At 48.6% G+C, this 23,734-nt stretch overlaps 1 protein-coding gene and 1 long non-coding RNA gene across 9 annotated transcripts in view; one reads left to right on the top strand and one right to left on the bottom strand.

Moving 5' to 3' along the window:
* The window catches only part of LOC310829905 (transcription initiation factor TFIID subunit 1), a 50,042-nt gene extending 39,162 nt beyond the window's left edge, over positions 1-10,880 (bottom strand). For 4 of the 8 annotated variants that reach the window (XM_083708924.1, XM_083708928.1, XM_083708926.1 and 1 more), the window contains exons 1-8: positions 10,335-10,880; positions 8,702-8,819; positions 7,439-7,555; positions 6,063-6,182; positions 4,959-5,200; positions 2,892-3,110; positions 1,943-2,155; positions 976-1,171 (exon numbers count right to left, since the gene is read on the bottom strand). In XM_083708924.1, coding sequence (XP_083565050.1) covers positions 976-1,171; positions 1,943-2,155; positions 2,892-3,110; positions 4,959-5,200; positions 6,063-6,182; positions 7,439-7,555; positions 8,702-8,819; positions 10,335-10,463 — 1,354 coding nt within the window. In that variant the 5' untranslated portion in view covers positions 10,464-10,880. The remainder of the gene's footprint in view (positions 1-975; positions 1,172-1,942; positions 2,156-2,891; positions 3,111-4,958; positions 5,201-6,062; positions 6,183-7,438; positions 7,556-8,701; positions 8,820-10,334) is intronic. The other 4 variants (XM_083708925.1, XM_083708929.1, XM_083708927.1 and 1 more) reach the window with 1 other exon arrangement.
* LOC310830292 overlaps positions 1-21,219 on the top strand; it is a 313,780-nt gene extending 292,561 nt beyond the window's left edge. The window contains exon 3 of the long non-coding RNA XR_014557549.1: positions 20,974-21,219. This is a non-coding gene — a long non-coding RNA (uncharacterized lncRNA). The remainder of the gene's footprint in view (positions 1-20,973) is intronic.
* Positions 21,220-23,734: the final 2,515 nt, after the last annotated feature.

The raw sequence follows: 23,734 nt of genomic DNA, 5'->3' as shown, positions 1-23,734 counted from the left end.
TATGTAAAAGGAGTAGCAGTAATAATAATTATATTATCATGAGAGTAACCAAAAAAAGTCAGCAGCTTTGAAGAGACATAATTATCTGGAAGTTGTCATACATTAAGTCAGACCATTGGACCATCAAGATCAGTATTGAGTACACTAGCTGGAAGCAGCTTCTGGGCTTTCCGGCAGCATCTCCTGGACATACCTGGAAATGCCAGGGATAATAAAAAATATTTATACTCCGCCCATCTGGCTGGGTTTCTCCAGCCACTCTGGGCGGCTTGCAACATATTAAAAACACAATATAACATTAAACATTAAAAACTTTCCTAAACAGTGTTGCCTTCAGATGTCTTATAAAAATCAGATAGCTGTTTATTTCTGATGGGAGGGCGTTCCAAAGGGTGCCACTACCAAGAAGGCCCTCTGCCTGGTTCCCTGTAACTTCACCTTGCATTGAGGGAACTGCCAGAAGGTCCTCAAACCTGGACCTCAGTTTCCGGGCTGAACGATGGGGATGGAGTACTGGGAGCCAATAGTAGGTCTTTCAGGACCAGTGTTATATGGTCTCGGTGGCCACTCCCAGTCACCAGTCAAGCTGCCACATTCTGGATTAGTTGTAGTTTCTGGGTCACCTTCAAAGGTTGCCCCATGTAGAGCACATTGCAGTAGTCCAGGCGGGAGATAAGCAGAGCATGCACCACTCTGGCCAGTCTCCGGGCAGGTAGGGTCTCAGCCTGCGTACCTGATGGAGCTGGTAGACAGCCGCCCTGGACACAGAACTGACCTGCGCCTCCATGGACAGCTGTGAGTCCAAAATGACTCCCAGGCTGCGCAGCTGGTTCTTCAGGGGCACAGTTACCCCATTCAGGACCAGGGAGTCCTCCACACCTGCCCAGGGACAGAACCTGGGACCTTTTGCATGCAAGGCAAGTGCTCTGACACTGAACTATGGCCCGTGCTGGCCCAGCTGCCTGCTGAGCTCACCTTGCTGGGCATTGTAAGCCGTAGCATTCCTGGTCATGCTGGAGGGCAGCCAGCCAGCCAGACTAGCCCGCTGCGTCTTGGTCCCCTTGTGCTTGATGTCCTCCCCGTTCCAGATCACGTCGTCCTCCCACTGCAGCTGGGTCACCATGAGGAAGTGCTCGTCTGCCAGCAGTGCATCCTTCTCCACCACAGCGCTCTGCAAGGGCAGAACAGAAAAGCGTCAAGGGTTTCGACAGAAACAATGATTACTACTATGGAAACTACCGCCTGCTGCCCAAAATGAATGTCGCTGAGTATTTTAGACGATGCCAATGCAGATATATGGCCCAAAGAATTGGTCTTGTATATGATCCTGGCAGCACAAATTGCAACAGCCCCAAACCTTGCACTGGACACCTGGTACCACTCATTCTGGAATACAGCTGTAATGGAGAAAACTGCACGTAATTTAAGATTCTGACAATGCCTAGAACCTCCAGGCACTTTTATTATATTTGACCTTCTTTTATGACATATGGAGCAGAACCAGACCTTTTTTTCAACTCAATTCCAGCACCTCTCAGGTGGGTGAGAGAATGCCATTCTAAAGAGAATGAGGGAGGTATAAATGATGAGTTCCAGCTCCTCTTTTTACAGAAAAATAGCACTGAGCGGAACTGTCATTTTCAAGCTGACCCTTGTCATAAGCCTGACAAAACTTCATTATCTGAGAACGTTGATAAGTCTTTACTTGAATTTTGTTGTTTTAACTCATGTGGCGATTGTAAGTTTGTGTTGTAGTTCTGTTTTTCCATCTTTTAATTTTTTTCCATGGTTTTAATTGTTCTCTGTTTTATATGCGTTATAACATGAAATGATGATAATAAAACTTTACAGAAAAAAAAATTTAAAACTGCCAAGGCACTGGCAGGCAGGCCCCGTCCTCCTGCCTCAGGAGAGACAAATTCAAGCCTTTCCCCCAACTCACTACCTCCTCCTCCTTCTCCTCCTCCTCTTTGCGCTCTTTCATCTTGAAGCCATAATCGAAGCCGCTGCCATCCTCAGGAACGCCCAACATGTCATACCAGAGCTGGGCAGGCCCGTAGCGCCATTCAGCCACCTTGGGCCTGGTGTCGGCCACCTTGTCCGCATCTCCTGTAGACTGGGAGAACTTGGACTCCACCGGTGCCATCATGGTGATCTGGAAGACAAGAGGGTGTTGGAGGGTCAAGGGAGACGGAACTGGGATCATCCTGAGATGATGTCAAGGCAGGTGTCAGGTGCAGGTCAGAAATAACTAACAAGGTGCCCGTGAAGTTAGCTCTTTATTCAAAGAAACTAAGCAGCTCAGACCCAGTGAGCACAGCAACTCTTCCCAGTAGATCTTGCCCCCATGAGGCAGATGTGAAGACTGAAGGTTCCAGCCTTCCCACTGCTCTCTAAGGCCCTTCCTACCCCGGGTCCTTTTCAAGCAACCTGATACTTCTCCAACTTATCTCTGCTTCACCTTATTCATAGTTCTCTGGGTGCTGGGAGACCGGGGGCGGGGGCTGGTCACAGCAGGAGGGGGAGACCCCCCCCCCCTTGGCTTCTTCAGCAGCCTGCCTCATCTCTGCCTCTTAGCCTTATCCTCTCCAGCCTCCACCTCTGCCTCTGATTCTGGGCTGCTCTCTGCCATAGACTCTTCCTGCTCACTAAACCCTGTTGCCGCTTCAACTTCCAACATCTCCTCCTACTAATCTGCTCCCTCTGACCCCTCACTGTCTTCGCACCACCACTACCCTGCCTTGTTACTATATCCAGCTGTTGTCGGCAGGGGGACAGTCCTACTGCAAGGCAGAGAGGAAGCCCCGCCCTCTCTCTTGAAGTAGGAACAAAGCCATGTGACGTGACACCCCACCCCACTTCTATCATCCTCTCTGCTCCTGAAGACTCACCTCGTCGTCTGAAAGGCACTGCTCCGGAGGAGGCGGCGGCGCATATTCGTACTCCCAGGGAGATTTCTCTTCCACAATTGTCTCGACCGCAGCTTCTCCATCCAGGATCTGCACTTCCAGAGTGACTTCCCGGTGCTTCTTCTTGCGCTTCCTGCGGGCGCTGCGCCAGACCGATGGGATGTTTTTCCCAGGGCCAAAGAGGCGCAGGAAGCGCAGCACCTAAGGGGAGACGCAGAAGAAGAAGAAGAGGAGGAGGAGTTTGGATTTCATATCCCGCTTTATCACTACCCAAAGGAGTCTCAAAGCGGCTAACATTCTCCTTTCCCTTCCTTCCCCACAACAAACACTCTGAGGTGAATGAGGCTGAGAGACTTCAAAGAAGTGTGACTGGCCCAAGGTCACCCAGCAGATGCATGTGGAGGAGCGGAGACGCGAACCCGGTTCACCAGATTACGAGTCTACCGCTCTTAACCACTACACCACACTGGCAAAGAGTGGAGGAAAGGTTGGGAGGCGCAAGCGACTGGCCTCTGGTCACTCAGCTGTGTCAAAGGCAAGTTCACATATCTGGCTCACTGGAGAGGCAGCCCTGTGCAGATGGGGATGCTAGACCAGGAGGACGAGTGGGGGAGCCTCCTCAGCTTGGGGGGACACACGCAGTTATTTATTCAGATAACTCCTCTACACGCACGGACACAAACATCCATTCTGTCAATGTAACCTTTGCCCCCGCCACAACCAGGCATGAAAAACCGCTATAAAATAGGAGGCTTTTTCCAAGCCTAACTGCAGTGGGGCAGCATTTTCAGTAGCAAGGAAAGACAGTTTTTTGGTGGGGTGGGAAAAGCTGCAATCCCATCAACAAAAAAGTGCCCCTTTGGTGGATAAATACATTGATGCACCTTCTGAAAGATAGCTTACTGGCAGTAAAAGCAAGTGCGAAGAAAATATTGAGTGAAAGGGTGTTGTAACAGAGCAGAAATGTCTGTAATGAGGTATGAAGGAATCTGCTGAAACTGACAGATAAATATTTGAATTTGCTATTCAAGCCTGTTCCTATGATGTTACACTTGCTCTTCTGATAAGGCCATTGCTTGGTTTCCAGATTGCAATCCTGCTTATTATAAGACTTGATTCCTACACATGTGAAAATCTCAGATGAGGCTATGCCTCGACAGAAGCCTGGTTAAATAACATATGCCTGTGAACTCCGCTTTTGTGGGTTCCCAGCGACCAATGTTGTCCTCACCTAGTGAAGCTGTATTAAACATCACAATTCACTTGTTTTAGCATTTTATCCTCTGTATGTTTTTAAGTAGGGATGTGGGTGGCGCTGTGGATTAAACCACAGAACCTAGGACTTGTCGATCAGAAGGTCAGCGGTTCCCGCGACGGGGTGAGCTCCCGTTGCTCGGTCCCTGCTCCTGCCAACCTAGCAGTTCGAAAGCACGTCAAAGTGCAAGTAGATAAATAGGTACCACTCGGGCAGGAAGGTAAACTGCGTTTCCGTGCGCTGCTCTGGTTCGCCAGAAGCGGCTTAGTCCTCCTGGCCACATGACCCGGAAGCTGTACGCTCCCTCGGCCAATAAAGCAAGATGAGCGCCGCAACCCCAGAGTCGGTCGCTACTGGACCTAATGGGCAGGGGTCCCTTTACCTTTATGCTTTTATGTATGGCTGTGATTTTTTTCCTCAATTTCGTTATTTTACCTTTTTGCCCAGACAACAAGCCTGGCTGATGTGGGCCAAAGGAATGCAGAGCAATACATCTGGCACCAGTTTGGCTGCAGCAGTTGCTGGAAGGAGGCGTACAACGTTCCAGCCCACCATGTTAGCAAATCCACCCCAGATTTGTGTAGGGCAGTGGAGGTTTAGGATCAGAGTTTTCTTTCTCCTACATGGGGCTCATCAACCCCAGAAGATAGCCCATCTGTTCCGCTAACTTATATGACATAAAATAAAGGAAAGAAAGCACAGGGGGAGCCCTCCATCCTTTTAGCACAAAGCATGGCCTTTCACTCAGTCCTCCCCGCCCCCCTTTCTGCAGAGTGTCAACCTTCAAACCCTACCTTGCCTGGTCTGAACTCAGGGAACAGATCCGTGACACTTGGCAGCTGCTTGGTGGTATCCTGCTGCATTATCCCTGCAAGTGGCAGCGTAAGTCTGCTGTCGCTGGACTCTGCCTTCTGTGAGTCCTGGGACCCCGACTCCGATTCAGAATCCGAAGAGCTGCTGAAGTCATTCTTCTCCAAGGCAGCGGATGAAGGTGCAATGATGGATGGAAGGATGATACCATCGTTGTCTTCAGACCCTGGAAGAGAGTACCTCTCAGAAAGAAAGAAAGAAAGACTCTACTTCCTAACCTCAACATGACAGAAAGCTAACCCTGGGTCACTTCCCTTATTCCAGGTTATCAAAGACAAAAGTGCAGTATTTCTTGAAATTCTCAACTTGCATTTTAAAAAGGGTCAAGTGAGTGGGAGGGGAAGAGACGCCAAGAGAATCCTCCTGGACACATCAAAAACTGCAATCAGGTAGTTTTAAATTCTCAGATCCAATTCTCCTGCTTCCGGTAGATTCTACGGTTATTGAATAAATGAAGCACATTTGCATACTGCCTTTTCACAAAGCTGAAAGCGCTTTAAAGTGAAAAACCGCAAGCCAGAAAAAAGTACATCAAAATAAAACCACATTTTAGCTGAGGCAGCAACGTAAAAGGGAAATCCCAGATTAGGGTTGTATCCAAAGTGGCACTGTGTGAATGTTCTGCCAGCGTAAGGATTTCTGCTTCTGCAACGGAACATCCTACCCCTCTCCTCCGCCGATGTAGCCCCTCTAGAACAGACTGGGTGTGGGGTGCACATGGGGGGGGGGAGAGAATTACATGGCACAAGCAAAAATCCTTATGCTAACAGAACAAGAGGTACTGCTACACTGGATTCCACCCACTATTTTTCACTGTGTTTCTTTCAGAACTGGGATAGCTCAGTGGGTAGAGCATGAGACTCAATCTCAGGGTTGTGGGTTTGAGCCAAAGTTGGGCCAAAGATTTCTGCATTGCAGGGGTTTGGACTTGATGACCCTCAGTTCCCTTCCAACTCTACAAGCCTGTGATACTGCTCACCCGTGGGCCCTGTAGGGCTCACAGGCACTTCCCAAGAGTACATACGCACCAGAAGCAGCTGCGTCCTTTTCGTCCTCTTTTCTCATCGGCCCTGGAGGTGGCGGCGGGGGAGGCATCAGCTTGGAGTCAATATCTTCGCAGTCCGCATCATAATCGTCATCGTCATCATCTAAGGAAGAGAAAAACAGGATGGTGGGCAGCCCTTCCATCACAACACAACTTCGGCTTATTGTCCTTGTTAAAAACCACCAGGATTAAACATTCCAAGAAGATCCAGGCACCCTCCATCATCCAAAACAGATCTTCTATTCCCACCAACTGAACTAGATGGTAAAAAAGGTAAAGGTTTACCCTGGACGGTTAAGTTCAGTCAAATTCAACTATGGGGTGCAGCACTCATCTCTGCTTTCAAGCCGAGGGAGCCGGCGTTTGTCTGCAGAGAGTTTTTCTGGGTCATGTGGCCAGCATGACTAAACCACTTGTGGCACAACAGGGCGCCAGAGTGCATGAAAACGCCATTTACCTTCCCACTGCAGCAGTACCTATTTATCCAATTGCGCTGGTATGCTTTCGAACTGATAGGTTAGCAGGAGCTGGGACAAAGTGACAGGAGCTCACCCCAACGTGTGGATTCGAACTGCTGACCTTAAGATCAGCAAGCCCACGTGCCACCCGCACCCCATTTGAACCAGATGTACCAGGCATCTGAATCAATATAAGGCAGCTTCCTATGTTCTTTTAATATAAAACTCCCAATGGGTGTACAGTAAATTTAAAAACAAAGGGAATGTGACAGCACGTGACAGCAGCCACACCCTGGAATTGGCTTCAACTGGCCAGCTAAACCAGGTGAGGATAGCCGACAGGTCTCAAACCCCTGGTTAGTTAGGGACTTCCCATGCACGCGAAAACAAGCTCCGGCGGATTGAGAGGACAAGAACAATAGTGGGCCCAATGGTTTCTGCACATGCTGTAGAGGAAGGTGAGGAGCAGATGGGGCTGGTCATCCTGGTAGCCCATCTACCATAGCTACTAAAGGTAAAGGGACCCCTGACAATTAGGTCCAGTCATGGCTGACTCTGGGGTTGCGGCGCTCATCTCGCTTTATTGGCCGAGGGAGCCGGTGTACAGCTTCCGGGTCATGTGGCCAGCATGACTAAGCCGCTTCTGGAGAACCAGAGCAGCACACAGAAATGCCATTTACCTTCCCGTCTGAGCGGCACCTATTTATCTACTTGCACTTTGACGTGCTTTCGAACAGCTAGGTGGGCAGGAGCAGGGACCGAACAACAGGAGCTCACCCCGTCGCGGGGATTCGAACCGCCGAGCAACAGGGAGCCAGGGCGAGTGTCAGGTTAGCAAGGACCAGTTGAAGAGGTGAAAGATCAGTTGTGACAAAGGAAAGCAGCTGTTGCCACCACCTACCTGCCCTCTGAACTGGCTGAAGGTTGCCCATTGCCTGCCGGTACCTGCGGCTCTCATCTTCGGCCACTTCGGTGATGTCAGAATAATCGACAGCGTCCTCGGTGCTCTTAACCCAGCCTGGCAGGCAGGGAGAGGAACAAGGAAGAACACAGAAAAATTACAGACCCAACAGGCCACACCATTTTTCTATCCCAGCTTCCGCACCCACATTCAAGAATAATATTGCTCACTAGGGCAATACGGGTTTCAGCATATAATGCCAATTCTGGCCCCACTGCACTGAATGCCAGTTAGTTTCCGGGTCTAATTCAAAGTGCTGGTTTTGATCTATAAAGCCTTAAATGGCTCAGGACGTTTTTAGATTTTAGATGTATTTTTGCTCTCAAGAGCTGACTTCCCTCCTTCCTTCTAAAATGTTATATTTTATGTGTATGTATAGTATGTAATTATAAAAAAATTAAAGATCATCTTTTTAAAAAATGGCTCAGGACCACAATACCTCAAGGATGACCTCTCTCCATATGAACCTACCCAGACCTTGAGACAACTGTTGGAGGCCCTTCTAGGTATGCCTCCTCCACACAAGGTCAGGAGGGTGGCAACACAAGAACAAGCCTTTTTTCTGCAATGGGTCTCTGCCTGCAGAATGCTCTCCCCAGGGAGGCTTATCTGGTGCCTTCACGATACACCTTTAGGCACCATGTGAAAGCGTTCTTCTTCAACCAGGCCTTTGGCAGATTAACATCTTATACAACTTTTACACAGGGTTGTGGGAGAGGGTGAGGGGGGTTCATTGGTTTGTGGTTTTTTTGTTATTGTTTTATTATGTATTTTGTGTTTTTATTTTGTATTTTTATGTTTAAACCCCCTGAGATCTATGGATGGTATCCAAATTAAAATAAAATATTGTGCTATCATGGTGCTGCTGGTCTTTACAGGCGGCTTGTAGAGGCTACTGCTTTGCTACTAAGTTCAGCCATTACTTGCAAACCCTGAGTAAGCAATGCCAGAACACTGAATTAACCAGCTGCACCTCTTTTTAAATGCACAAACAGGAGTCAGCCTTGAACCCTGAGAGAGCAAAGCTCTTATATCCTAGCCTTTCCCAAACTAGTGCCCTCAGTAAGTTGTTGCACCACAAGTACCATCGTCCTTGACCACTGGTCATCAGCTGGAGCTGATGGGGCTCCCAACAACATATGAAAGGCACCAGCCTGGAGAAAGCTATTCTGTCCCAGTCCTAAGACAAAAACATTCTCCTACCTTCCTCATCCAACTGGGCTCCGTCTGACTCAGAAGCATCATCTTCGCTGGCTGTGATTTCTGTTATGAGGCTCCCCAAACCCAATGCCCCAAGTCCAGCCAAATGTTTTTTTGACTCCTGGGGGTGGACAGAAAGAAAATAGGATTTGGCTGGAAGTGGAGGGAAAGAACCTTAAGACCATACTGTGACCTTCCTCATACAAAGTAGATGCTCTAACTCAAACCGCTGTGCCTTGCTCAGAGATCTGCACTGGTTGCCCATTTGCTACCAGGCCAGGGTCTGTTATGATACTGCTGATTAGAGCTCCAACTTCTGAAGGCTTCTGAAGCTGTGCTTCGCTGTTTCATGCTGAGCCAAGAACAGGAGATCACCTGGCTACTGGCCGGTGGGCTGGAGCCAGCTGGGGACTTGCAAGTTGCCCCCATTCCCTTGGAAGAATCCCAACATGTTCAAAGTGTTACTCTGTTGGCATAAAGCCCTGAATAGTTTGAGACCAATTTATCTAAAGGTCACTCTGCCCCACGCGTGCCGACTCCCCCATCCCTTCCCTGCTGCCTCCCTTGCCCTCCTCCCTCCCTCTATCTTCTCTTCCCTGCTCCAGCTTGACCCAAAACCCTCCCCCCTGTCCCGACAGCTGGGCAGCCCTGCCCCCCCCCATTCCCATGGCTGGGCAGCCCCCACCACACCTGGGCAGCCCTCCCCCCGTGGCTGCTGGGCAGCCCCTCGCTCCCCTTCTGGACAGCCCACACACCCCTCCCCATGGCTAGGTAACCTCACACACACCCTTCTGCACAGCCCTAGCCCTCCCCCATGGTTTGGCAGCCCCCTGCTCCCCCGTCTGGGCAGCCCTTGCCCCCCCCCGTCCCCATGGCTGGGCAGCCCCCACCCCGTCTGGGCAGCCCTTGCCCCCCCTCCCCATGGCTGGGCAGCTCCTAGCTCCCCATCTGGACAGCCCTCACCCCCTCCCCATGGCTGGGCAGCCCCCCCCCCACACACACCGTCTGCACAGCCCTAGCCCTCCCCCATGGCTTGGCAGCCCCCTGCTCCCCCATCTGGGCAGTTCGCAGCCCCCATCCCCATGGCTGGGCAGCCCTCGCAGCCCCCCCTCCCCATGGCAGGGCAGCCCCTTGCTCCCCATCTGGACAGCCCTCACCGTGGCTGGACAACCCCCGCCACCCCCCCATCTGCACAGCCCTAGCCCTCCCCCCCCATGACTTGGCAGACCCCTGCTCCCCCGTCTGGGCAGCCCTCGGGCTCCCCCCCCCCCCGTCCTCATGGCTTGGCACCCCCCCTCGCTCCCTTCCCGTCTCTCCTCCCGTGTGCTGTCCTGCACCCCCCCCTCCCGGCTGGCCAGCCCCCACCGTTCCCAGTCCCCCCTCCCCCGTTCAGCTCGACCCGACTAGCCAGTCCCCCGCCCCTACCTTTCCCCCGTACCCCCCTTGTCCCGCCCCCATTCCAATTCGACCCAGCTTGACAGGTGTCCCCCTCCCCCTTTCAACTCGGCCCCTGCCACTGTGCCCCGCCCCACGCGCCCCCGTTACCTTGACACGGCTAGCTAGCCAGCCCCCCTCCCTTCGTCCCCTGCACCCCCCCCCCCGAGCCAGTAAGCCCCCACCCCCGAGAAGCGCCCACCTGGTCGAGGAGCCCCTCGCCCTCGAGCTGGCCCTGCTCGTTGATGTTGCCGAAGAGGAAGCCGGCCAGGGAGAAGGGCGCCGCCCGGCTCTCGCCGCCCTCGTCCTCCTCGCTGTCCGAGTCTGACATCTCCACGACGCAGCAGCAGCAGCCGACTCCGTTCCTAAGAGCGCCGCCGCCTCAGCCGCCTGCCTTTAAGTGTTTACACCGGAAGCGGAAGCCGCCGCGACCATAAAAAGCACACCGGAAGGGTAGAGCGGCGCTAGGAGGCCCCCTGGGCGAGTTCCGCATCAACCGCTACAGCGGCGCCTCTAGGATTCCATCGGCCGGCTTCTCTGTCGATGGGTCGCTTGACTTATCCGCCGCTTTCCCCGCGATCGGCTGTGCCACAGCGGCTTACGGCCCCGAAAACATTGGAATACGTTGGAAATATATCAACATGCAGAAGATGAAGTTCCAAAACAACAACAACACACAACCCGGCAAAAATTAACGATTTTGCAAACGCAGCATGAATATAAACTGTGTTCTTTTTACCTCTAACATTTTGTGAATCTTTGTACTTTTGTACAATTATTATATTTATTTTCCCCGATTTGAACTATAAAATGGTGGTTTTCTTGACTCAAAATGAAAGTACCCCCCAAACATTTTTTTTTAGAAAAAATGCACTGAATATAAACAATCAATCTAGGCTGAAGTACTTAAATATGTATAGCAAAACAAGAGTTCAAGGGCCAATGCAGTTTCTGGCAATTGTCCTTGCTCCACTCCTGGGTTAAATATAGTTCAGAGGGGAGGGGTGGTAGATGGCATACAGCTGGCTCCCACAGGGGGGGTGTTATTGGGGGTTTTATTATTATATATGTTGTGGTTTTTATGTTGATCTTTTCTGTGAACCGCCTGAGACCTCTGGTATGTTATTGTTGTTTGGTTGTGTCCGATTCTTTGTGACCCCATGGACTAGAGCACGCCAGGCACTCCTGTCTTCCACTGCCTCCGGGTATATAAATTCAACCAACCAATCAATAAAAATAGTGCTCCCAGAGGAGGCTGGCAGCAGCAAAAGACGAATATCAGGGAGGGCAAGGATGGTAATTCTCTTTCCCCAGCCTCCTGCAAGTACTAGCTGCTGGTGCACATCTTACTGGAGTTATTGTGTATGATCTTCCTAGCTCTGCCATATCTTTTTGTGGGGCAGGGTGTGTCATGGAATTCTACTCAGTCGTGATCCAGAGTAGAATCCCAATGTATAGTTAGCAAAGTAAAAACTTATAAACACGTTGCAGAATTCCCAAAAAATAGACCAGAGGCAATTAATATTTTATCCAGCAGAGCTTTACTGCTACTGAAGGCAAATGAGCATAATGGTCACAAATCCAATACATTCAGGATTGGCCCTGCCCATAAGAAATCCAGTTGCAGCAGACTTAAATTAAACTTACAATAACTTATAATAAGTCTAAACCTTAACACTAAGCATACTATGTACAGAACACCACACCAGAAGGAAAAGAAAGACATAGAAAGAGAAACCCAGGCTCCTTCTGGCCTCTTATTACAATATAGTCAGCATAACCTTGAAGAAGAGATAAGAGAACCATTTTAAGCCAGCTGTACTCAGCTTCTCTGAAGGAATAATCATCCTGAATCTTCTTCTTGTTTCTTTTACTTAGCTGTTACAGAAATGACATGGGGGGGCGGGCACATCTTTAAAGTTGTTAAAGTGTTACAAATATAATGCCTGAAGGTATTCTTTTGACTTGACAGCTCAGGGAAGATACCTAGCTTTATAAATTCGTAGAAAATCCATACTTCATCCATCCATCCACTAACCGACTCTCCTCATTCCAATGCCATTTTAACCCTTAAAGAAAGGTGAATTTGGGCTCCACCTCACTCCACGAACCAAGAAGCAGGAAGTCACGTAGGCAGCTGGAACAGGGCATCCCACCATAATTCCCAAAGTGTGAGAACACATACAGGACATCCGCAGAGGCAGTTTAGCAAGTCAGGTGGTCTGAAAGCCCATCTCCAGACAAGTCCTGAGGGCAAGGATATGTTTTATCGTTCTTTTGGATATGGGTACTTAAGAGGTGTTGCGAAAGGTGTCTGATAAAGTGACCTAATGTTGAACTTGTGTAACCCTTGTATAACCCCAGAGTCGGCCATGACTGAACCTAATGATCAGGGGTCCCTTTACCTTTTCAAAGAGACCAGTGTTGCAGACAACTCTGGGGTTGTGGTGCTCATCTCGCTTTATTGGCCGAGGGAGCCAGCATACAGCTTCCAGGTCATGTGGTCAGCATGATTAAGCTGCTCCTGGCAAACCAGAGCAGCACACGGAAACACCGTTTACCTTCCCGCCGGAGCAGTACCTGTTTATCTACTTGCACTTTGATGCTCACCCTGTTGCGGGGATTTGAACCGCCGAGCTTCTGATTGGCAAATCCTAGCCTCTGTGGTTTAACCCACAGTGCCACCCGTGTCCCAGGGGTCCCTTTCTTTACCTATTTATCTACTTGCACATTGACATGCTTTCGAACTGCTGGGTTGGCAGGTGCAGGGACCGAGCAATGGGAGCTCACCCGTCGCGGGGATTCGAACTGCCAACCTTCTGATCAGCAAGCCCTAGGCTCTATGGTTTAACCCTCCTTAACCCTAGTATACCCCTCCCCATTTGTGACATGCTAGTTATGTAGTGGTGATGTATCAATGATGCTGCTCCAAGCGTATTCTGGGGGAAAGAGGGAAGTTTTAAAGATGTCACCCCCAAGCTCAGGGTACTTACTCCTGTGGGGACCTGCTGCACAACAGTAAAGATCATGGTCTACTGAAATATACTCAGAGTTGCAAAGTGATTTCATGCTCTTTATTCAGCTCATAGTGGTGAGGAGGAATGAATGAGTGTCCCCTCAAAGTATCTGCTTTATATACATTATTTACACAATGGGCTGCACATGATTGGCTAATTCTGGAATTCTGCTGTAAGCCAATCTGGTTGTGGATTGACTTCTATCTGGAGCATGATTGGGTGGTTCCTGCCAACCAATCATACTGCTGCATTGTTCTAGGACCAATCAGACTGCTGCTTTTTGGATCCTATTGTTCTAGGACCAATCAGACTGCTGCAGTTTGGATCCTATTCAACTCAGTACATAACTCAGTACAACTCAGACCGCTGTTTTGCTCCAAATTACTTGGCTGGAATTTCCTTCTTTTACTGACCGCATAGACCTGCAGGGGATTTCCACCCTGACGAGCTGGGCTGTTGAGTAGTCTCTCACCCCGGAATTTTTTCCCTTAACACAGAGAAGCTCTCAGAACTCTCTTGAAGAATAGGAAAGATCTCTACACATCAGATCAATACTTTCTGCACTAAGAAATGCAAATTGATGGGGTGATCCAACCTTTTCGATCCTCCTTAACAGAACGGGAGGCTTTGGCTGAGACCACTCTCTTATAATTTACATTGGCTCATGAGTCCCAAGACCCGGGATCTTGTCTTGCCCATATTGTTGGGGTCCGCTAATCAGGCCCAAGCTGCCTGGGTCACTAAAAATCAAATAAATGCCGTAGTCAGAAGAGATTCCCATAATCACTTGTTTATTCAGCTGAGTAAAACAGAGTGGGCTTTTTTTGATACTTTTTATAGCCATCCCCCTCCCTTTCCCCCTTTCAAGGTTCCTTGCACTGATCAAAACAGGACACCCTCCCCGGAGACCTTGAAGGGGAGAGTTGCCTGGCAGAGGGAGGTTTCCTTGAAAATCGCCTAGCAACGTTATCTGGTCTTCACATATTTGTGGCTCACAAATTCTAAAGCAGGCAGTTCTTTGTACAGAAGCAAAATGGCATCAAGGCTAACCAAAAAACAGGAGAAGAACAGGCCTCTGCGGCTTTTGCTGAGACCCCACAATAAGAGGTTGCAGGCAAGATCCATTTGGGGAGAAACTGATGGAGCACCTGCTGTTCTCTTGGAACTTTGAAGCGTCAGGCATAGCTCTAATGGCTTTAGCCCAAACGTAGCAGAGTTTTCCTGCACAGCGAAGAAGCTAGTTGAGGTGGAAATGACTAGTCAGCTAGACTCAGAATAACTATTTACAGGATTTATTAAAAGGAAAAATAAAACCAGCAGAGTTTCTGCATACAAAGCAAAGCAAAAATAAATCCTTTCTTTCTCTCTCTCTTAACCATACACAGCACTTCTTCTCCTAATACACCCTCCTAACACAAACTGTGCTAGCATTCCTAGATAACAGAGTTGAGTGCTGGTCGTTAACCAATCAGAGTAAGTAGCTTCTAGGTCAAGCAGACCTTGGCTTTCTTCCAAGAGTAAATTGACACTGCCTTGAGTTAATTGTGTGAAGCCAGAATCTGTAAGTTTTCATGAGAATCAATTAACAGAAACTGAACATCAAGGCTAACCAAAAAACAGGAGAAGAACAGGCCTCTGCGGCTTTTGCTGAGACCCCACAATAAGAGGTTGCAGGCAAGATCCATTTGGGGAGAAACTGATGGAGCACCTGCTGTTCTTCACGTGAGGAAGTGGGGCAGTATGGTGAAAAAGGACTCTTGTGAACATCCCAATCTCTAGGGGTACCTGTGCTTACCCCGGGTTCAGTTTCCTTGGAATGAAGACTGTGGTGTCTTCAGGATATTAGGCTTTGTTTGCACCTAGATACAGTGGTACCTCGGGTTACAGATGCTTCAGGTTACAGGCGCTTCAGGTTACAGACTCCGCTAACCCAGAAATAGTGCTTCAGGTTAAGAACTTTGCTTCAGGATAAGAACAGAAATCGTGCTCCGGCGGTGCGGCAGCAGCAGGAGGCCCCATTAGCTAAAGTGGTGCTTCAGGTTAAGAACAGTTTCAGGTTAAGAATGGACCTCCAGAACGAATTAAGTACTTAACCCGAGGTGCCACTGTATTAGGCTTTGTTTACACCTAGATACTAGGATAGAAGCTTTCACTGCATTAACCCTCCAGCCAACCTTGCTTCCCCATTAGTTTCCCCAGGATGGCCAAGTCAAAACTTTGGGTCTATTTTTCTTTTTAAAAAAAACAACAAAAACCTTATTTATTTTTCACAAAAAAATTACAAATTGTAACATAAACCGTGTTACTTTATCTGTTGACTTCCTGTCCTCCCTTCCTGTGGTTTCCATACTTACCCTCTTTAAAAATATATATTTTTATCAAAATAATTGCAATTATAAAGAAATAAAGTGATGCAATGGGGGGGGAGAGGGGAAGTGAGGGGGGAGAACAAAGATGCATATAAAGAAAGAAAGAAAATAATATATAAAAATGCAATGTAATATACTCCCAAATATTCCTACATAAATTTATAAAGTATTGTTTAACTTTGAATGCTGCATATTTCTCCTATGCTATTCAACACATCCATTTTAACTTATCTTAATAATTAAACAGTGTTGCTCTTATTTCAAGTCCTGCTTGCATTTTCATCTTGTTAAAAGTTCCCAGTCCCCAAAGTCACTGGGATGTTGTGGGTCGATATTGCTGGTGTCATCTTCAGTGAGGCTCCTTTCCCAGCAGATGATATTCTCCTTGCGTCTTCCTGTTTTCGGGGGCTGCCTCTCAGGCTCCAGCTGATAGGCCACCGTTTTTCATTGTGGTTTCATCGTTTCATGCAGGAAAGACAGAAAGGAGATTTTGTTAGGAGGGCAAAGGTAAAGGGACCCCTGACCTTAGGTCCAGTCACGAACGACTCTGGGGTTGCGGTGCTCATCTCACTTTATTGGCCGAGGGAGCCGGTGTGCAGCTTCCGGGTCATGTGGCCAGCATGACTAAGCCGCTTCTGGCGAACCAGAGCAGTGCACAGAAATTCCGTTTACCTTCCCGCCGGAGCGGTACCTATTTATCTACTTGCACTTTGTGCTTTCAAACTGCTAGGTTGGCAGGAGCTGGGACTGAACAACAGGAGCTCACCCCGTCGCGGGGATTCGAACTGCCGACCTTCCAATCAGCAAGTCCTTGGCTCTGTGGTCTAAACCACCATGTGCCTTTGTTAGGAGGGTACTAAATATCATTAGCATTAGACCCTCTTGTTGCCCCATAATACCGTACTTTCCCATGTATTAGACGAGGTTTTCTTTACTGTAAAATATAGTTCAAAACTGGGGGTTGTCTTATACATGGGTAGTCCGGGGGGAGGGCATGGGATCGGTTGCTGCTGCTAGCTGGAGATTGTCAGTGGCTATTGGCCGTGTTGGGACACGGGTGGCGCTGTGGGTAAAAACCTCAGCACCTAGGACTTGCCGATCGCATGGTCGGCGGTTCGAATCCCCGTGGCGGGGTGCACTCCAGTCGTTAAGTCCCAGCGCCTGCCAACCTAGCAGTTCGAAAGCACCCCCGGGTGCAAGTAGATAAATAGGGACCGCTTACTAGCGGGAAGGTAAACGGTGTTTCCGTGTGCTGCGCTGGCTCGCCAGATGCAGCTTGTCACACTGGCCACGTGACCTGGAAGTGTCTTCGGACAGCGCTGGCCCCCGGCCTCTTAAGTGAGATGAGCGCACAACCCTAGAGTCGGACACAACTGGCCCGTATGGGCAGGGGTACCTTTACCTTTACCTTTATTGGCCGTGTTATTTTTGGCTTGCTATACACGCTCATTGGTCCTGTGGGCAAGCGATTTTCGGCAACAGTTCCCCCTAAAGAACTTTGTGTAAAAAGGTAAAGGTAAAGGGACCCCTGACCATTAGGTCTAGTCGTGACCGACTCTGGGGTTGCGGCACTCATCTTGCTTTCTGAGAGCCCCGAGATGGAGAACCAGATCTTGCCAAGGAAGGGGAAGACACCACAGAAAGCAAACAGGGGCGTAGTCCTATCCCATGTCTTGAACTCCGTTTGCCATACCATTGGGAGTTCACAGTGTTCTTCCTCTTACTTCACCATGGCAGACAACCCCTGGCTGAAGGTCTCCATCTGAAAAGCTGGTCTACGATGACCACCTCTGGTTGCTCTCCAGTGGTGCTGAGAAGGAGATGCAGAAGTTCCTTAGCTCCTCTGTAACCAAAGCAAGGCCAGTATTACCAGGAAAGTCATTGCCACAGGCTTTGGGGATCAGGGATCTTTTTTTGGGGGGGGGAACCCAACAGCTGCTCTGAGCAGGGTAGCATCAAAAGATCCTTGTTTTCTGTACAGTTTGGTATTTGATTATTGTAAGCCAGAAAACAAAGAACCAAACCACATTTACAAGGCTACCCCAGACGTTACCGTATTTTTCGCTCTGTAGGACACACCAGACGATAAGATGCACCTAGTTTGGGGGGGAGGAAACAAGGGGGGGGGATTCTGAATCCCAGAAGCCAGAACACCAAGAGGGATCTGGCTTCTGGGATAGCCTCTTGCTGTTCTGGCTTCTGGGATAGCCGCTGAAGCCTCTCCCGGGCAGCGGGATGAAGGCTCCCCCTGCCTGGAAGAGGCTGCGCGTGGGTAAGCTGCCCTCTGTACCTTCCCCCATCTCCCACAAGAACTGTGCACTCTTTAAAGGGAGTGTGGTTCTTGGGGGCTTTTCTGGGAGGTGGGGGAAGGCACAGAGTCGCGCGCTCTGTCCCTTCCCCCCACTTCCCACTGCGAAGCCTCCGCAGGGCAGCAGGGAGCCTTCGTCCCGTTGCCCTCCAGAGGTTTCGTGGGGGCTATTCAAAAGCCAGAATAGCTAGAGGGAGCACTGCGCAGCGTAGCGCTCCGTCTCGCTGTTCTGGCTTCTGGCTTAGCCCACTGCCCTGCGGAGGCTTTCGCAGCTAAGCCAGAAGCCAGAACAGCAAGACAGAGCGCTCCCTCTCCCTGTTCTGGCTTCTGGCTTAGCCGCGCAGCCTGCATTCACTCCATAAGACGCACACACCTTTTCCCTTACTTTTTAGGAGGGAAAAGGTGCGTCTTATAGAGCAAAAAACACGGTAACTTTTCCAGAAATGGTGAATTATGCAGATCTGCCTTGACATGCAAACAGGATCAAATTCTGTCCCCATCCTTGCTCCCTAGTAGCCACCTGACGGACAGTCTCCTTTGGAAAACGAGGCTGGAATGGAAACCCCCAGAGGCTGAAGGAGAAAGGATTCCATTGGCCCCTTTGCGACACACTACTCACTTGAGGAACTCCTGGTCGTAGAGGAAGGTGGAAATCATCTCCAGGAGAGCTATCAGCAGCTGTGGGAAGTGATGGCACACAACTGCCTTGTATTCCTCCATCCCAAGGATGGTGTGCAACAGGCTGGTCAGATGTTGCTGGAAGAGAGGTGCAAGTCACTTCCCTGCATTTCTTTGCCCTGAACTAGGATGCCACACACTTCTGCCCTGCTCCACTGGCCTACCTGGTAAGATAGTGTGCCAAGACAAATCTCCAAGCCCAGGAGCCAATCCACACAACGCAGTCCCAAGTCCAAAGATCAGGAAACGCAGTCCGGGATCAGTCCAAGTAACCCAAGATAGGTAAGCCAAGAAAATTAGAGTGGTGCCTTGGTTCTCAAACTTAATCCGTTCCAGAAGTCCATTCCAAAACCAAAGCGTTCCAAAACCAAGGTGCACTTTCCCATAGAAAGTAATGTAAAATGGATTAATCCGTTCCAGACTATTAAAAACAACCCTTAAAACAGAAATTTAACATGAATTTTAGCATCTAACAAGACCGTTGAGCCATAAAATGAAAGCAATGAACAATTTACTGTACTGTAAAATCAATAAAACAGTATTTTTGTTGATTAAAAAAATTGAAAATGTGCTTTTTTCTTACATGCACTGATGATAGTCATTGTTTGGATGGGGTCAGGGTCGGGTTCCTCTTCCAGAATCTCAATCGGTGCCTCCTCTCCTGCCATTCCTTCCCTTGCTTTTTTTATACCACTGACACTGTTATGTACTGAGTTGAATAGGATCCTAACTGCAGCAGTCTGATTGGTCCTAGAACAATAGGCTCCAAAAGGCAGCAGTCTGATTGGTCCTAGAACAATAGGATTCAGAATGCAGCAGTCTGATTGGTCCTAGAACAATGCAGCAGTATGATTGGTTAGCAGGAACCACCCAATCATGCTCCAGATAGAAGTGAATCCACAACCTGATTGGCTTACAGTAGAATTCCGGAATTAGCCAATCATGTGCAGCCCATTGTGTAAATAATGTATATAAAGCAGATACTCTGAGGGGACATTCATTCATTCCTCCTCACCACTATGAGCTGAATAAAGAGCATGAAATCACTTTGCGACTCTGAGTATATTTCAGACACCTGGTTCAGACTCACTGGATCTTTTCCTTGCCAAAGTTTTTTCAACTGAGACTTGCTTTTGCCAATGTTTTAAAATTTGTCTGAAGTGAGACATAGCGTTACCATTGAAAGTGTTAGTGGCATGACTTACCGCAGCTTTATCGGGGTGATACTTTTCACCAAAGTTTTGCACTTCAGCCCATTTTGCAAACATTTCTTTGAACACTACAGTAGATACACTCTCTCTGCTCCTCTCCTCCTCTGAAGATATTTCCTCAGTTGCCGCCTGTTGCTGCTCCCTCAGAATGTTTTGAAGTTCTTCTGTGCTCCTCCACTAACTCCTTCACATCATCACCACTCACTTCCAAGCCTATGGAATTTCCCAGAGACACAACATCCTCCACCATAGGCGCATCCTCTTCAACAGCCCCACATATAGCCTCACATACCTTATGTTGTTGTTGTTTAGTCGTGTCCGACTCTTCGTGACCCCATGGACCAGAGCACACCAGGCACTCCTGTCCTCCACTGCCTCCCGCAGTTTGGTCAAACTCATGCTGGTAGCTTCGAGAACACTGTCCAACCATCTCGTCCTCTGTCGTCCCCTTCTCCTTGTGCCCTCCATCTTTCCCAACATCAGGGTCTTTTCCAGGGAGTCTTCTCTTCTCATGAGGTGGCCAAAGTATTGGAGCCTCAGCTTCAGGATCTGTCCTTCCAGTGAGCACTCAGGGCTGATTTCCTTCAGCCCTGATAGGTTTGATCTTCTTGCAGTCCATGGGACTCTCAAGAGTCTCCTCCAGCACCATAATTCAAAAGCATCAATTCTTCGGCGATCAGCCTTCTTTATGGTCCAGCTCTCACTTCCATACATCACTACTGGGAAAACCATGGCTTTAACTATACAGACCTTTGTTGGCAAGGTGATGTCTCTGCTTTTTAAGATGCTGTCTAGGTTTGTCATTGCCACACACCTTATACCACAGCTACAATAATTATCTTCAATTCGCATTAACACATATAAAGATTTGTAAATTCGCAAGTGAAGTTCTGCTTTCTTCTTCCTGTGTGAGGTTTTAATTTCCATCAGTTGTTCCTCTAATTCTTTATCAAATATTATGTTCCTATTAGTTATTCCTGATTCTTTTGTGCCTTACAGCTTTGTTGACTCAAAGTTCCTCTGGAGAAATCTCTGTCTTTGTTCTCAACTCTTCTGATTGCAGCTGTAAAATTCCACTTTTGATTTCAGGCAGGGAGTCACCCAACGCCCTGCCAAAGCGCTGGCAGGCCTCCAAATTCTCCCCTCCACGTCCCATCAAAGCAATTATAATTATCTATAGAAGAATGATCTGGGGTCCTCCCAGAGCCATGACATGTCTTCAAAGTTCAGTCCCTCCTCTGCTCAATCAAGGGGCAAGTGAGAAATTAACTCCGCAGAGGCTCCAAGTCATTTTTATAATTATTCCAAACAATATTTTCCTCACACAGTCCCGTTTATCATTATAATCCATATCTGTACTCCCATCTCCTTTCTTCTTCACTTGCTTTAAAGAACAAAGTTTTTGGCATTCTCGAGGGTTTATAATGAAGTGATTGGCTCCCCCCACACACACACACAACACATACCATCTTGTTACTTGAATGAAGTCATCTTTCCAATTTAAATCTGTGACCTAGTGGTTAGAGCAAATTTAAATCCATACACTTCAAGGGTGGTATATATTCTTTAAAATGTACAGTTTAATACTTAAAAAAAAATTAAAGTTTTCTTGGTTTACAAAGGTATGCACAATGTCTCTTTTCTTAAGTTACATTTTCCATAGGTCAGTTTCATTTGTTGAGACATTAGGGTTACCGGTACATTAGGAAGAAAAAGTGGGGGGAGAGGTGGAGGGGGCCATGGTGGGTGGGGTCGGGAGGTTGGAAGGTTGGTGATTCAAATCCCCGCAATGGGGTGAGCTCCCATTGCTCCGTCCCAGCTTCTGGCAACCTAGCAGTTCGAAAGCATGCCAGTGCAAGTAGATAAATAGGTACCGCTGTGGCAGAAAAGTAAATGGCATTTCTGTGTGCTCTGGTTTCCATCACAGTGTCCTGTTGAGCCAGAAGCGGTTTAGTCCTGCTGGCCACATGACCCAGAAAGCTGTCTGTGGACCAACGCCGGCTCCATCAGCCTGAAAGCAAGATGAGCGCCACAACCCCATAGTCGCCTTTGACTGGACTTAACCGTTCAGAGGTCCTTTACACTTTTGTATACAGTCTTCAAGTTTCTTTGGAGCAACAGAGCAAGGCCCCTGCTGCAGGACTGGGGAACCTCTGGTTCTCCAAAAGTTGTTGGCTGCTGGGCCCCATCAGCCACAGTCAACCTAGCCAGTGGTCAGGAATGATGGACAGCCCCGTGTCTTCGATCCCATCTTAAAGTGAGGGGGAAGGAGGCAAGCCTCCTTTTTGCGTGTGACCTTCCAAATATAACGAGGGCTGCAAAATATGTGAGGGGAATCGGTGGGTATTATAAGAATTTTAAGGTCTCAAATATAAAATAAATATTTACAAATACACACATATCTAAATATATAAACCATGTATCTGAAATAGTACGGGAGAGCAATCCTGAAGCCATTTGGGCTTTCCCAATGACCTCAAATATTCCTCTGCAGTAAGGGAGGCAAATGGGGAAAGCCTTCCCATTGTCTTTTCACTTACAAATCCTGTCTTAAGGGCGTATTTGTGTATGAAGGGGACGCGGGTGGCGCTGTGGGTAAAACCTCAGCGCCTAGGACTTGCCGATCGTATGGTCGGTGGTTTGATTCCCAGCGGCGGGGTGAGCTCCCGTCGTTCGGTCCCAGCTTCTGCCCACCTAGCAGTTCAAAAGCACCCCTAAGTGCAAGTAGATAAATAGGTACTGCTTTATAGCGGGAAGGTAAACGGCGTTTCCGTGTGCTGCGCTGGTGTAGGCTCGCCAGAGCAGCTTCGTCACGCTGGCCACGTGACCCGGAAGTGTCTCCGGACAGCGCTGGCCCCCAGCCTCTTAAGCGAGATGGGCGCACAACCCCAGAGTCGGACACGACTGGCCCGTACGGGCAGGGGTACCTTTACCTTTACCTTTAGGGTGAGCCTGTCACCTGGACTCAGGAACACTAAAGTATTAACCATAAAAACAAAGGCTAGGCTGCTCTTCCTTTTTCCAGCGATGGGAAATAGCGGATCCCACACAATTGGACTCCAGCCGTTCTGATAATTCAAGGCTGATATGGGGGTAATTGGCCCTGGCAGCCTCCCCAAGGCAGGGGAGGACTGTCTTGATGACCCACTGTTTGCCCCAGATTGCCGATGTGGCAGCCGGCAGGGGCACTGGGTCACGGAGCAAGGGACGACTGACACTCCTGCGATGCCACCCCATAGCCGGACGCATCTGTTTGGGAAAATATAAAGATTTGAAAAACAAACAGACACGCTCTGAACTGACGAAGCTGGGGGAAAACCTGCACGATGTACAGTCTCTGGTGTAAAAGATCGAACTTTAAAAAGTGAGCACAGATGGACTTTTATATATAATTGGGACTTATTCCCAGCCGCTTTTCTTTTAAGATTTGAAATGCCTGTTAAAGACGAAAACAAAGAACAAAATGACACCTACCCACTACGCAGTTACGGAATATTTGAAATACCTCCCTGATTAAGAGAAACAGGAGCTAACCAATGGCTGGTTATAAAGATTGGAGGCAATATTAAATATGCAACTGCTTGCAAAAAGAATTTTTTCATTATGAGTGAGAGAAAAGGCTAAATGGATGTCTGGCAGCTCCCCTCCAGGGTCTGGAGGGGGGACTTGGTGGATTCCAAAGGCTAATTGATCATCATGTCTGATATATGGCTACATAACAAGCAGTTTGCTTAAGAATAAATCAACAAGCTTTGAAGAAGGTTTTCTTCTGTTTCTCTGATAACAGCTGGATGGAAAGACTAACGATTTGGGAGTTGCCAAAATAATAATCTTTAAAGAGCTGGATAGAAGCCTGGAATGGAGCCAATTAGATGAAGCGGCGTGATCGAAACACAAAAACAGTTGAAAGACTACAACACACTGGCAAATCTGCACTCCATGGGAAAAAAGCATTCGCCTTCTGACATGATTGAGGGTCGCAGAGCCAGAGACAAACGTGGAGGATAAAATCATGATAT

Source organism: Podarcis gaigeae (assembly GCF_964106915.1).
Source record: "Podarcis gaigeae genome assembly, chromosome: 13".
Taxonomy (NCBI): domain Eukaryota; kingdom Metazoa; phylum Chordata; class Lepidosauria; order Squamata; family Lacertidae; genus Podarcis; species Podarcis gaigeae.
This window is presented reverse-complemented; position numbering and strand designations above follow the sequence as displayed.